The sequence below is a fragment of the Callorhinchus milii genome, unplaced genomic scaffold (assembly GCF_018977255.1).
Source record: "Callorhinchus milii isolate IMCB2004 unplaced genomic scaffold, IMCB_Cmil_1.0 Scaffold8, whole genome shotgun sequence".
Lineage (NCBI taxonomy): Eukaryota > Metazoa > Chordata > Chondrichthyes > Chimaeriformes > Callorhinchidae > Callorhinchus > Callorhinchus milii.
In genome coordinates, this window is record NW_024704749.1 from 22,219,455 (window position 1) to 22,231,954 (window position 12,500).

The 12,500-nt window shown below is 53.6% G+C and overlaps 1 protein-coding gene across 1 annotated transcript in view; it reads left to right on the forward strand.

Annotated features, from left to right (window-relative positions):
* Nucleotides 1–568: 568 nt before the first annotated feature.
* The window catches only part of garnl3 (GTPase activating Rap/RanGAP domain like 3), a gene marked incomplete at its 5' end in the record, with an annotated part of 40,237 nt that continues 28,305 nt past the window's right edge, over nucleotides 569–12,500 (forward strand). The window contains 3 exon segments of the mRNA XM_042337265.1: nucleotides 569–638; nucleotides 10,994–11,068; nucleotides 11,591–11,690. Coding sequence (XP_042193199.1) covers nucleotides 569–638; nucleotides 10,994–11,068; nucleotides 11,591–11,690 — 245 coding nt within the window.

Sequence of the window (12,500 nt, forward strand, 5' to 3'; positions counted from 1 at the left end):
AGCGTGTGTGTGTGGGGGGGAGAGCGTGTGTGTGTGTGGGGGGAGAGCGTGTGTGTGTGGGGGGGGAGCGTGTGTGTGTGGGGGGGGGAGCGTGTGTGTGTGGGGGAGAGCGTGTGTGTGTGTGGGGGGGGAGAGCATGTGTGTGGGGGGGAGTCTTCAGCCTTCAGCTCCCCTCTCGACTCTCTTCCCCTCCTCGCTCCCTCCCTTCCCTCCCCTCACCCTGACCATCTCCCCCTCCTCGCTCCCTCCCTTCCCTCCCCTCACCCTGACCATTCCCCCCTCCTCGCTCCCTCCCTTCCCTCCCCTCACCCTGACCATCTCCCCCCTCCTCGCTCCCTCCCTCCCCTCCCCTCACCCTGACCATGTCCCCCCAATGCTCGGGTCCTGACCCAACTGTGCAGCGCCTTGGGACGTCCTCCTGACGTGAAAGGCGCTCTATAAATGGAATCTTGTTGTTGTTGTTGTTGTTGTTGTGTGGGGAGGGTGTGGTAGGTTCCGTACTGTCACTATCCAGACTCCGAGATGCCCAGCGTTGCCGGTTTATTGACGGGTGTCTCTCTCTTTGCAGCTCTGCCTCTGAAGACCTGGGCTGTAGACGTGGGGAGTTCAGCCGGAAACACTATGGTTCTGTGGAGCTGGTAAGGTCCCCGGAGATCTCCTTTGGCTCCTTTACGGTTAGCGGCCACCTGCCCTGGGCTATGACAACCCGCCCCCCCGACCGACCGTTCCGAGTGCGGCTTTATGAGTTTTTTCCGCTGTCGCTCTCGTGGCTCGGGCTCTCGCCTCTGAGTCAGAGGATTGGGGGTTCAAGCCCCACATCTGTCGAGATTTTGAGCTCCGAGTCTAGCCCGACCCTCCAGTGCAGTGCTGGGGGATATGTGCTGCATTGACGCAGGTGCCGTCCTTCAGGATAAGATGTGAAACCGAGCTCCCTGTCTGTGTCCTGTTTAGGTGGGCGTTAAAGATCCTGTGGCGCTATTCGAAGAGAGAAGGGAGTTTCTCTCTCTCTCTCTCTCTCTCTCTGTGCGCACCACACACACGCGCACACATCCACACTCTCACACATACACACACAGGTTCACACACACGCGCACGCACTCACACGTTCACACTCTCACACAAACACACGCAGGTTCACACACACACACACACGCACTCACACATTCACACGGATTCACACTCTCACACACACACACGTACTCACATTCACACTCACACACATGTACTGACACATTCACACTCACACACGTTCACACATTCACACACACTCACACATTCACACTCACACGGATTCACACTCTCACACACACACACGTTCACACATTCACACTCACCCACACACGTACTCACACATTCACACTCACATACACACTCACACATTCACACTCTCACACACACACACGGACTCACACATTCACACTCACACACACACACGCTCACACATTCACACTCACACACATTCACGCTCAGACATGAACATGATTCTGTGCGTACACACACACATCGCACACTCACACACACGCTCGCACAATCATGCACTCACGCTCACACACACATGATTGCACACACACAGTCACGCTCATGCACACTCAAACGCTCACACACGATTGCACACTCACACAGTCACGCTCTCACACACACACACGTTTGCGTTCATAAATACACACGATTCCGCGCACACATACACGCTCGCACATAAACGCGCTTGTGCTCACACGCACACACGCTCGCACTCACACACCTGCATACACTCGCGCTCACATACTCACACACAGGTTCAATCACAAGCACGCGCACACACGCACGCACACACATGCCCCCTCTGATTTCAGAGGGACAATAACGGGGAGGCAGAGAACAAGCGAGAGGAAAAATTTGCAAAGCTCTCTGGTGGAACATAAGACATAATGCAAATTAAGTAGCTTAGCAACCAGAAATGACCCAATTAACTTTTGGCTAATGAATGTGGCTTGTTTTCCACCGTAACTAGCGGCAGCAACACAACCACAGCTGAGATCATAGGCGTGAGCCACGGTGAGGAGAGCGCGAGCTCGTTGAAACCTGGACAGGATTCAGCAGCAGCAGCAAGAAAATTACGTTCATAGAGCGCCTTTCACGTCGGGAGGACGTCCCAAGGCGCTGAAATCTCCCAAGGGAGAGTCATCTCCCGTCGTCCATCACCCGTTAACGTGTCAGGCGCTGCCGGGTTCACAAGTAGCAGACTAGGGCTAGACTATGACTGTGTGTAACAAGTAATGGGACACGATAAGGAGAGAGCGGGGATTACAGTAGAGAGCTCCAGTGGGGGAGCGCGCACCAGCGCAGACACGATGGGGAGAGAGCATGGGAATGGACGTTAAACCGAGGTCGTCTGTGCCTGTTCAGGTGGATGTTAAAGATCCTGTGGCGCTATTCGATAAAAGAAGAAATTTGCTCTCTCCCGGTATCCTGGCCAACAGTCTCCCCAAATAAAATCGGTCACTCGTTTGCTGGGCATTGCCGTGTGCAAACTGGCTGCCGCGTTTCACCCACAAAACACACAGTCACTCCACTTTACAGTGTATTCTGGGAGGCGCTTTGAGACGTCTCAATGACGTGATAAGTTGCGATACCAAGTGCAAGGATTATTATAAACATGGATGGAGCGGGAACTGGGCAGTGAAGAGCTAAATTGGGTCTCACTGCATTAACTCGGGAGAAAATAAAGATTTTCTTGTTGGTTGGTCGAGGGGCAGCCAGAGGCACTCAGTGCCCTTTTCTGGGGAAGAAACTCTTGCTATTTCTCTATTGGGTTTCCCCGTGTGTCGGTGATGGAGAGAAATGAATTGAAAAGACTTAGGTGGAGTCCTGTAGTTCAGTGGTTAGAGCACTTGCCTCGCAAGCGAGAGGAACTGGTTTCGATTCCCAGCAGAGCGAAATGTTGGGCAAGTTCCACACGCCTCTGTTTACCTAACAGTAATTAGGAATCCTGTTGTTAGTCAATTGGCGGGTGGCTTTTCCGGGGGTAATAATTTCTTTCAAAACAAATAAAAATAATGATTTTGATCACTCAATCCACGACTGTTTGTGGGACAGTCATAATTTCACAATTTTGTGCACAAAGTGTACAGTCACTTTCACTTTACAGTATATTCTGTGAAGCACTTTGAGACGTCTCGAAGACGTGATGAAACGCTGTATCAAATGCAAGGATTATTATTATTATTATATCATCCAGCACAGCTCAGGTGCTTATTATACCTGTGGAGGTGTCGGCAGTGTGAAGCACCGGTTGTCTCTGTGGGTGATTACCCGCTGAGTAGCTGTGGCGTTCACTGTCTAGTGACAGGGATCCTGTGCTGAGATCCCGTGTCTCAGAGTGGGTGGGGGGGGGGGGGGATGGGTAGAGGGAGGTTTGGGGGTCGGGGGGATAGAGGAAGGGGCAGTGGAAATACCCAACAACTTAGCAACCCACCCCAGCATCGCTCAGCCATCCTGCACATCCACACGCTCGGTATCCATACCAGAATATCACAATGATGCCAACAACAACAGCTTGTATCCAGGACCTGAAGATGAGGAAGGAAGGGGTCAAGGCTGGGGTGGGGGTGGGGGGGGAGGTAGGGAATGGAGGAAGAGTGTTCCAGAATTTCGGGACATACCAGGGGTTTAATCATGAGGACAGGTTGCATCAACTTGGCTTGTATTCCCTTGAGTTTTAGAAGGTTGAGAGGTGCTCTTATTGAGGTGTTTAACGTAATAATCCACGACTGTTTGTGGGGACACTGCTGTGCACAATTGGCTGTGGCGTTTCGCCCACAAAATACACAGTCACTCCGCTTTACAGTATATTCTGTGAAGCGCTTTGAGACGTCTCGAAGACGTGATGAGGCGCTGTGTCAAACGCCAGGATTATTATTACTATTGTTATCGGCCCCTCACTGTCCAGCATCGCGGGACGTCCTTCCGGCTTGAAAGGCGCTGCTTAATTGTTGTAATGCTGCGGCTGTTGTTGTCGGTGTTGATTCGCCTGCAGAACACGCCGTCACTACACCTGACGGCGGGGTTGAGGGTGGGCGGTGGGAGGGAAGGGGATGGGTGGGAGCTGACGTTCGAGTGATATTAAAGTCATATAAAATGTATGCATATAAAATCCTCTCCCGCCTGCTACACAGATTCACGCTGCCCCAGAGAGACTTAGTACCTTGCGATTTTATGCATAATGCAGCCGACTCCATCAGCAGACACCAGCTTTCTTTGCGGATGAAAATCAAATATTTATAAGTGACATTTAAGCTCTGGAGGTTTTTATTTCTCCTTCCCTATTATAAAACTTTATGCTCCTCGCGTGCTATGTTGTTTGGTCTCGCTAACGAGCCGTGATGGTAACGTTAATTAGACATTGTTTGGTCGGCGAGTTGATTCCGATTCCGCGAGTCTCACACCACGGAGGTGTGTGTTGTGTGTGCGTGTCTGACATATACGGAAACTAATTGCCATGTTTAAGTGTCTCCAAACCAGACTGTGAGTTCCCACACATGTATGCCACCCACACTAATACATAATATTAATAATATCCTCATTTAATATCCTGATGGAAAATTTCCGGTGTCTGGAGTGAAAACCACAAACTCTCTCGCTCTTTCTCTCTCTCTCTCTCTCTCTCTCTCTCTCTCTCTCTCTCTATCTCTCGAGGGATCCACTCTGCTTACTTAATTCCAGAGTGCATTCTGCGCATATCGGCAAGAGCCAAGGGTTGGCGGAGCCCAGAGTGTGTGTCGGGGGTAACTGCTGGAGACTAACCGGCAAAAACCACATTAGCTATTGAGAGCGCTGTCTGGCAAGCGTTCCTGTTACTTGTCTGACATGGACCATCCTACCCATCAGGGCTTTGGCTTCCTGGGGTAACGGGAGCTGAGTGGTGAGGTGGGGCACTGTGCGAGGTAGAAGTTACATTTTATTTGTAATCACAAATGAATCATTTAATGCCGGGTGCATGTGTGTGCGTGTGCGCTCGCGCGCGCGTGTGTGTGTGTGTGTGCGTGTGTGTGCGTGTGCGTGCGTGTGTGTGTGTGTGTGCGTGTCTGATGACCCTCCTTTTCAAACGCACCTTCGGGCACCCTCCGACCCCTCACCCCACCTGATCCCACTCCCGCCACTCTCCCCTCTCTGACCGTCCAGCACCTTGGGACGTCCTGTGCTGTGTGTGTGTGTGTGTGTGTATGTATTCGGTTGGGGTGGGGGGAGGGTGGTGCGGGCGGTGCGGGGCGGGGGTGGGGGTGGAAGCGCTGGCAGGAAATTTATTGTTAAATGAATTAGGCTGCTTCCTATCACACAGCAGTTTGCCTTGGTGTGTGTGTTATTTACTGCCTGGATCGCTGTGTAATATCCTAATGGAAAGACACACAGCCCTGGCACGCAGATCTCCCTGTCATCGGGTGACCGGGCTGGAAAGCTTTTGGAAGATAAATCTAATGAAGCCGACAGTGAGTGAATGAGTCAAGCCTCGCTGGCTGGTATTAGGAGGAGTGAGCTGTGTGCTTGTTGGTCCTTTGAGCGCTGCTTGTTCTGGAGATCAGGAGGGAGCCAGAGCACAGACTCTAGTTTATTGATCCACTTTGGCGTTGTGGCAAAATGTTCTCTCTCTCTCTCTCTGTTGCGGAGCTTTGTTGTTTAGCGGGCGATCAAAGCTCCGAGGCGGGACATTTCATTTCGAGGCGTCCCTCAGTTCAAACCTTGTCCCATTCGTTGGCAGTGAGGCTGGGAGGGCGGTCAGTTGAGATCAAGTCAGGGGGACTCGCTGAATAACAATAATCCTTGGATTTGATCAAGCGTCTTATCACGTCATTGAGACGTCTCAACGCGCCTCGCAGAGTACATACTGTAAAGTGTAGTGACTGTGTATTTTTGGGGAGAAACGCGGCAGCCAATTGCGCACAGCAACGTATCACAAACAACACAACAACAACAAGATTCCATTTATAGAGCGCCTTTCACGTCGGGAGGACGTCCCAAGGCGCTGTACAGTTGGGTCAGGACCCGAGCATTGGGGGGAAATGGTCAGGGTGAGGGAGGGAAGGGAGGGAGCGAGGAGGGGTGAGAGTCGAGAGGGGAGCTGAAGGCACGGTCAAAGAGAAAGGTCTTGAGACCGGCCTTGAAGGAGGAAAGGGAGGAGGCGGCGAAGGCACTGGGGGATGGAGTTCCAGAGCCTCGGGGCTGAGAGGCTGAAGGCCCGACCACCGATGGTAGGGCGGTTGGGGCGGGGGACGTGGAGCAGACCGGAGCCAGAGGAACGGAGGGTACGGGCAGGTAGGTAGGGGGATAGTAGGTTGGAGAGGTAGGAGGGAGCAAGGCCGTGAATGGCCTTGTAGGTGAGGATGAGGATCTTGAATTCGATCCTCTGGGGGATGGGGAGCCAGTGGAGGCGAGCGAGGGTGGGAGTGATGTGGTCCGAAGCCTGGTGCGGGACAGTACACGAGCTGCAGAGTTCTGAATGACCTGCAGCTTGTGGAGGGAGGTGCGGGAAGGCCGGCGAGGAGAGAGTTCCCATAGTCCAGCCTTGAGGTGATAAAGGCGTGGACCAGGGTTTCAGCAGCGTGAGGGGTGAGGTAGTGCCGTAGTCTGGCGATATTCCGGAGGTGATGGAAGGCGGTGCCAGTTGTGGCGCGGATATGAGGGAGAAAGGACAGCTCAGGGTCGAACAGAGGTTCCTGACTGGCTTTGAGAGGTGGAGAGTGCAGCCTTGGATGCTGATGTGTCAGCGCCTGAGGTGCGGAGGCGCTGACGTGAGCCAATCAGGAGGGCCTCAGTTTTCGCACGTTGAGCTGAAGAAAGTTGTCTCTCGTCCAGGACTCGATGTCGGACAGGCAGCTGTCAGGACATCGGTGGTCGTGGAGTTGAGGGTAGAGGAGGAAAGGTAGAGTTGGGTGTCATCCGCATACATGTGGAAGTTAACCCCATGTCTGCGGATGATGTCACCAGGGGGAGCATATAGAGGGTGAAGAGGAGGGGACCGAGGACAGAGCCCTGAGGGACACCGCACGAGACAGTGCGGGGGTGGAGGAAAAGCCATTGTGGAAACAAAGTGAAGACGGTGGGAGAGGTACGACCTAAACCACTCAAGGACAGGGCCTTGAAGGTTGAGGTGGGAGGACAAGCGGTGGAGGAGGATAGCGTGGTCGACCGTATCGAATGCTGCCGATAGGTCGAGGAGGACGAGGAGGCAGAGGGAGCCCTGGTCACAGATGGTCAGGATGTCATTGGTGACCTTGACCAGGGCAGTTTCTGTGCTATGGGCAGCACGGAAACCCGACTGAAGGGGTTCGAATAATGAATGGGTGGAGAGGAAAGAGCGCAGTGGGAGGCGACAACTCGTTCCAGGACCTTGGATAGGAAGGGGAGGTTGGAGATGGGCCGGTAGTCCGGGAGGGAGGGTTTTTTCAAGGTGGGAGTGATGGTGGCAGTTTTTAAGAGAATGGGAACAGAGCCAGAGGAGAGGGACAGGTTGACGATGTCTGTGATATGTGGGGCAAGGAGGTGGAGCTGGGAGATAAGGAGTGGAGTGGGGATGGGGTCAAGGGAGCAGGTGGTGGGTTTCAGGGATAGGATGAGTTTGGTGACAGAGGGTGGGGAAACGGGTACGAAGGTGTGTAGGGGAGGATGGGTAGGAGTCGCAGTGTGGGAGGGAGGGGGTGGGGGGGTGGATGTTGGAGGGGAAGTGACCGCGGAGCGGATTCCCTTGATCTTGGATTCAAGGAAATCCAGCATCTCCTCGCAGTGAAGGTTGGAGGAGATGACCAGCGCGGGGTGGCGGGGGGGACGGAGGAGTCGGGATGTGGTAGAAAACAGTAGCCTGGGGTTGCTCTTCGCCTCCAGGATTATCCTGGAGTAGAAGGACGACTTGGCCGAGGCTAGAGTGGAGCGGTAGATTTTGAGGAGGTCCATGGATCCATGGATTGAGTGACCACATTTTTTTTGAGGGGAGGGTATTATTACACCCGGAAAGTGACCCCCCCCCTCCCCCCCATCAACTAACAACTCGTTTAAGAATTGCTTTGGAAGGGAATCTGTCACCGGTATCGATCCCGAATTGCTGGCTGTCTCCTTTCCTCTCTGGTATCACTCCCTGTTAACCTGCGCTCTCAACAACAACAACAACAACAACAAGATTCCATTTATAAAGCGCCTTTCACGTCAGGAGGACGTCCCAAGGTGCTGCACAGTTGGGTCAGGACCTGAGCAGGGGGGAAATGGTCAGGGTGAGGGGAGGGAAGGGAGGGAGCGAGGAGGGGGGAAATGGTCAGGGTGAGGGAGGGAAGGGAGGGAGCGAGGAGGGGGAAGAGAGTCGAGAGGGGAGCTGAAGGCACGGTCAAAGTGAAAGGTTTTGAGACCGGCCTTGAAGGAGGAGAGGGAGGAAGCGGTGAAGGCACTGGGGGATGGAGTTCCAGAGCCTCGGGGCTGAGAGGCTGAAGGTCCGACCACCGATGGTAGGGCGGTTGGGGCGGGGGACGACACCCTCTCTGTCGCTCTTACATCCTGTCCACAACGCTCCTCTCACAACACCCCTGACCCAGACACACCACTGGCTGACTGTAGGCACTGCTCACCACTGGCTGACTGTAGCCAGCGCTCACCACTGGCTGACTGTAGGCACTGCTCACCACTGGCTGACTGTAGCCAGCGCTCACCACTGGCTGACTGTAGGCACTGCTCACCACCGGCTGACTGTAGGCACTGCTCACCACTGGCTGACTGTAGGCACTGCTCACCACTGGCTGACTGTAGCCAGCGCTCACCACCGGCTGACTGTAGCCAGCGCTCACCACTGGCTGACTGTAGGCACTGCTCACCACTGGCTGACTGTAGCCAGCGCTCACCACTGGCTGACTGTAGGCACTGCTCACCACTGGCTGACTGTAGGCACTGCTCACCACTGGCTGACTGTAGCCAGCGCTCACCACCGGCTGACTGTAGGCACTGCTCACCACTGGCTGACTGTAGCCAGCGCTCACCACTGGCTGACTGTAGCCAGCGCTCACCACTGGCTGACTGTAGCCAGCGCTCACCACTGTTGTACCCGGTCGCTGAAGGCCATCTCCCACTGCTCTGCTCTGCACTACACTGCACTGCAGCAGGTCCTGGGAATCACTTTGAGACGTCTCCATGCCGGGGCTGCCTTTGTGCTGGTGATTTTCTGCCCCAGGGATGGTTGACGGAAACGGCCACCTGCACGTCTGACATCTCTCTTTTTCTCTCTCTCATTCTATCTCTCTCTCTCTCTCTCTCTCTCGCTTTCTTTCTCTCTCCGATCCTTTCTCTCTCTCGTTTTTCTCTCTCTCTCATTCTTTCTCGCTCATTCTTTCTCCCTCTCGTTCTTTCTCTCCCGTTCTCTCTCTCTCTTTGTTTCTCTCTTTCTTCGTCCCTCTTATCTTTCTCTTTATCTCCCTTCCCCTCGCTCTCTCGCTCTCTCGCTCTCTCTCTCACACACACAGTGTCTATCTTGCTCTGCCGTTGACTGCGGTGTTGAGCACTTGCCATGGCAACCCCGAGGCTGTGAGCTATGTATAGCGCAGGGAGAGCACTCGGTGACCCCCCCACCCCCCCCACCCCTCGGCCAGTCCAGCCTGTACCTCCCCGGCTCCCGGTGCAACTAAACAGCCAACAATTACCAGCCCGGCTCCTCACGTCCCCACGTCAACAGCTTACAATAATAATAATAATAATCCTTGCATTTGATATAGCGCTTTTCACGTCGGGAGGACGTCCCAAAGCGCTTCACAGAACACACTGTCAAGTGAATTGACTGTATATTTGTGGGCGAACGCGGCAGCCAATTGCGCACAGCAATGTCCACAAACAGTCGTAGATTGAAAATGACCAATTTATTATTGTTTTTGGTTTTGGAGGGATTATTATTAGGCTCTGTGTAGAGTAAGGAAACTTGCCCAAGGTTTCGCCCTCTGCCTGGAATTGAACTCAGGTCTCTCGCTTGCAAAGCGAGTGCTCTAACCACTGAGCCACAGGACTCCACAACACAGCGTCTTTCACGTCGGTAGGACGTCCCAAGGCGCTGGACAGTCAGGGATTTGCACCCGAGCTGGGGTTTGGGACCAGGAGGGGTGGAGAGGACAGGGAGGGTGGGGGTAGGAGAGTGGCCGAAGGCTCGGTCGAAGAGGAGGGTCTTGAGACGGGTCTTGAAGGAGGCGAGAGAGGGAGCGAGGCCAAGGGGTTGTGAGATGGAGTTCCAAAGGTTGGGGGCAGAGAGAGGCTGAAGGCCCGACCGCCGATGTTGCTGAACGGAGGGAGCGGACACGTTGCTATGGCCAAGCACGCACCAAGCGCTTCACATGGAATCCCTGTGAGGTGTAGTGACTGTGTGTTCTGCAGGCGAAACGCAGCAGCCAGTTTGCTCGCAGCAATTTCCAGAAACCTGCCATGAAGTGAGCAGTCGCGGGGGGAAGGTGTCGTCCTTACGATGAAGCTCGAGGACCCCCCCCGGGCAGCATTTGGCCACCTTTAAGGACGTTAAAGATCCCGCGGCGCTATTCGAAAGGAGAGGGAAGTTTCTCTCTCCCAGTGTCCCGGCCAACAATCCCCCCAAATAAAATTGGTCGCACACTCCCCGACTGTTTGTGGGACTCTGCTGTGCGCAATTGTGCTGCTGCGTTTCGCCCACAAAATATACAGTCAAGCCACTGTATCCTGTGAAGCGCTTTGAGACGCCTCGACAACGTGATAAGGCGCTGCATCAGGTGTAAAGATTATTATTCTTTCAACTTATTCTGCATTGGATAATAACATGTTAGCGAAGAGTCAGACACTGCGTTCTACTCAATGGTGAGATACGACTGAGGTACGGTGTGGAATGGGCTGGAGGACAGGACAGTGGAGGCATCTCTCAGATGGGGGTGGGTGGGGGTGGGTGGGGGTTGGGTTGGGGGCTTGGTGGTCGGAGGTTGATGAGACGAGTTTAATGACTGAGAAGAATAATGTGCTGTTTGTTGTGATTTCGCAGCTCATCTCCAGTGACGCTGACGGTGCCATCCAGCGAGCGGGCAGATTCCGGGTGGAAAATGGGTCGAGCGATGAGGTGAGGAGGTGGCGGGGGGGTGGGGGTTGGAGGGTGGGAGGCTCAGTGGTTCGAGCACTCACCTCGCAAGCGAGAGGACCTGGGGTGGAATCCCGGGCAGGGCGAAAAGTTGGGCAAGTTTCTTAACTCCACACGCACACATGGCTGACAATCCCTCAAAAAGAACTGATGACTTGCTTCAACGACTGTTTGCGGGATGTCGCTGTGCGCGAATCCGCCCGCAAAATACACAGTCACTACACTTCACATTAAAAAACCCGTGAGGCACTTTCAGACGTCTCGACGATGTGATGATATAAGGTGTCGAATGAAGTGCGAGGAAGGTTATAAAAATTCTGGCTGAAAAGTGAAGATGGAGCAAGAGTTACAGAGAAATCAACGCTTTTAGGAACAAAATTAAGAGTTCCTCACAAACTCGTGTCGCGGTCTGGAATTTGAAGCGTTAGAAAAACAGGCGAAGTGATTGCTGTCAGGTGTAGTGACTGTTTCTCCCGTGACGTCATTGACTTTCTCTCTTCCCAGAACACGGATTACACGCCAGGAACATGGCGTCGCACGGACGTCCACCTGGAGAATCCCGAGTATCACACCAGGTGGTACTTCAAATACTTCCTAGGAAAAGGTAAACTCCCTGTGTGTGTGTGCGTGTGTGCGCGGAAGGTGTGGGAGGGATGTGCACGTGGGGCAGTGTGTGGGTGTGCGTTCGACTGGAGGCATGTGGTGTGTGTGTTTACGAGTCTGTGTGTGTGTGTTGCTACGTGTTATGTGTGTGGATAGTGGGTTTAGACGTGTATGTGTGAGTATGTGTGTGCGTGAGGAGTGTGTGTGCGTGAGGAGGGTGTGTGTGTGAGGAGTGTGTGCATGTGAGGGATGTGTGTGTGTGCGTGCGGAGTGTGTGCGCGTTAGGAGTGTGTGTGCATGAGGAGTGTGTGCGTGAGGAGTGTGTGTGTGTGTGTGTGTGCGTGAGGAGTGTGTGTGCGTGTGAGGAGTGTGTGTGTGTGTGCGTGAGGAGTGTGTGTGTGTGTAATCAGTGTGAGGGATTAGGTGAACAGTATGAGCTGGAGTTGGGCTGTGCTGCTGATTGCCTGTCACTCACACACTATGTCATGATGTTTCTGACTATTTTCTGTCACCGAGCTTCAGACAGTGTGCGGCTCGGAGGGAGCTCACTGCCTCCATCTGTCTTCTTCTGCTTAAACATATGTGTTAGCGAGATCACCGCACGCTCCTCCTTCTCAATGATTAATGTGCTTTACACGCGTGTGGAAATGAATTCATCATTTTCCTCCAGACCTTTAACCCGAACATTAATGCGAATATCAATTGCCGTCTAATACCCATTACTGTCAATATTGTACATCTCTCTCTTTCTCGCTCTTTCTGTGTGTGTGTGTGTCTCTGTCTCTCCATGTGTGTGTGTGTGTGTGTTTGT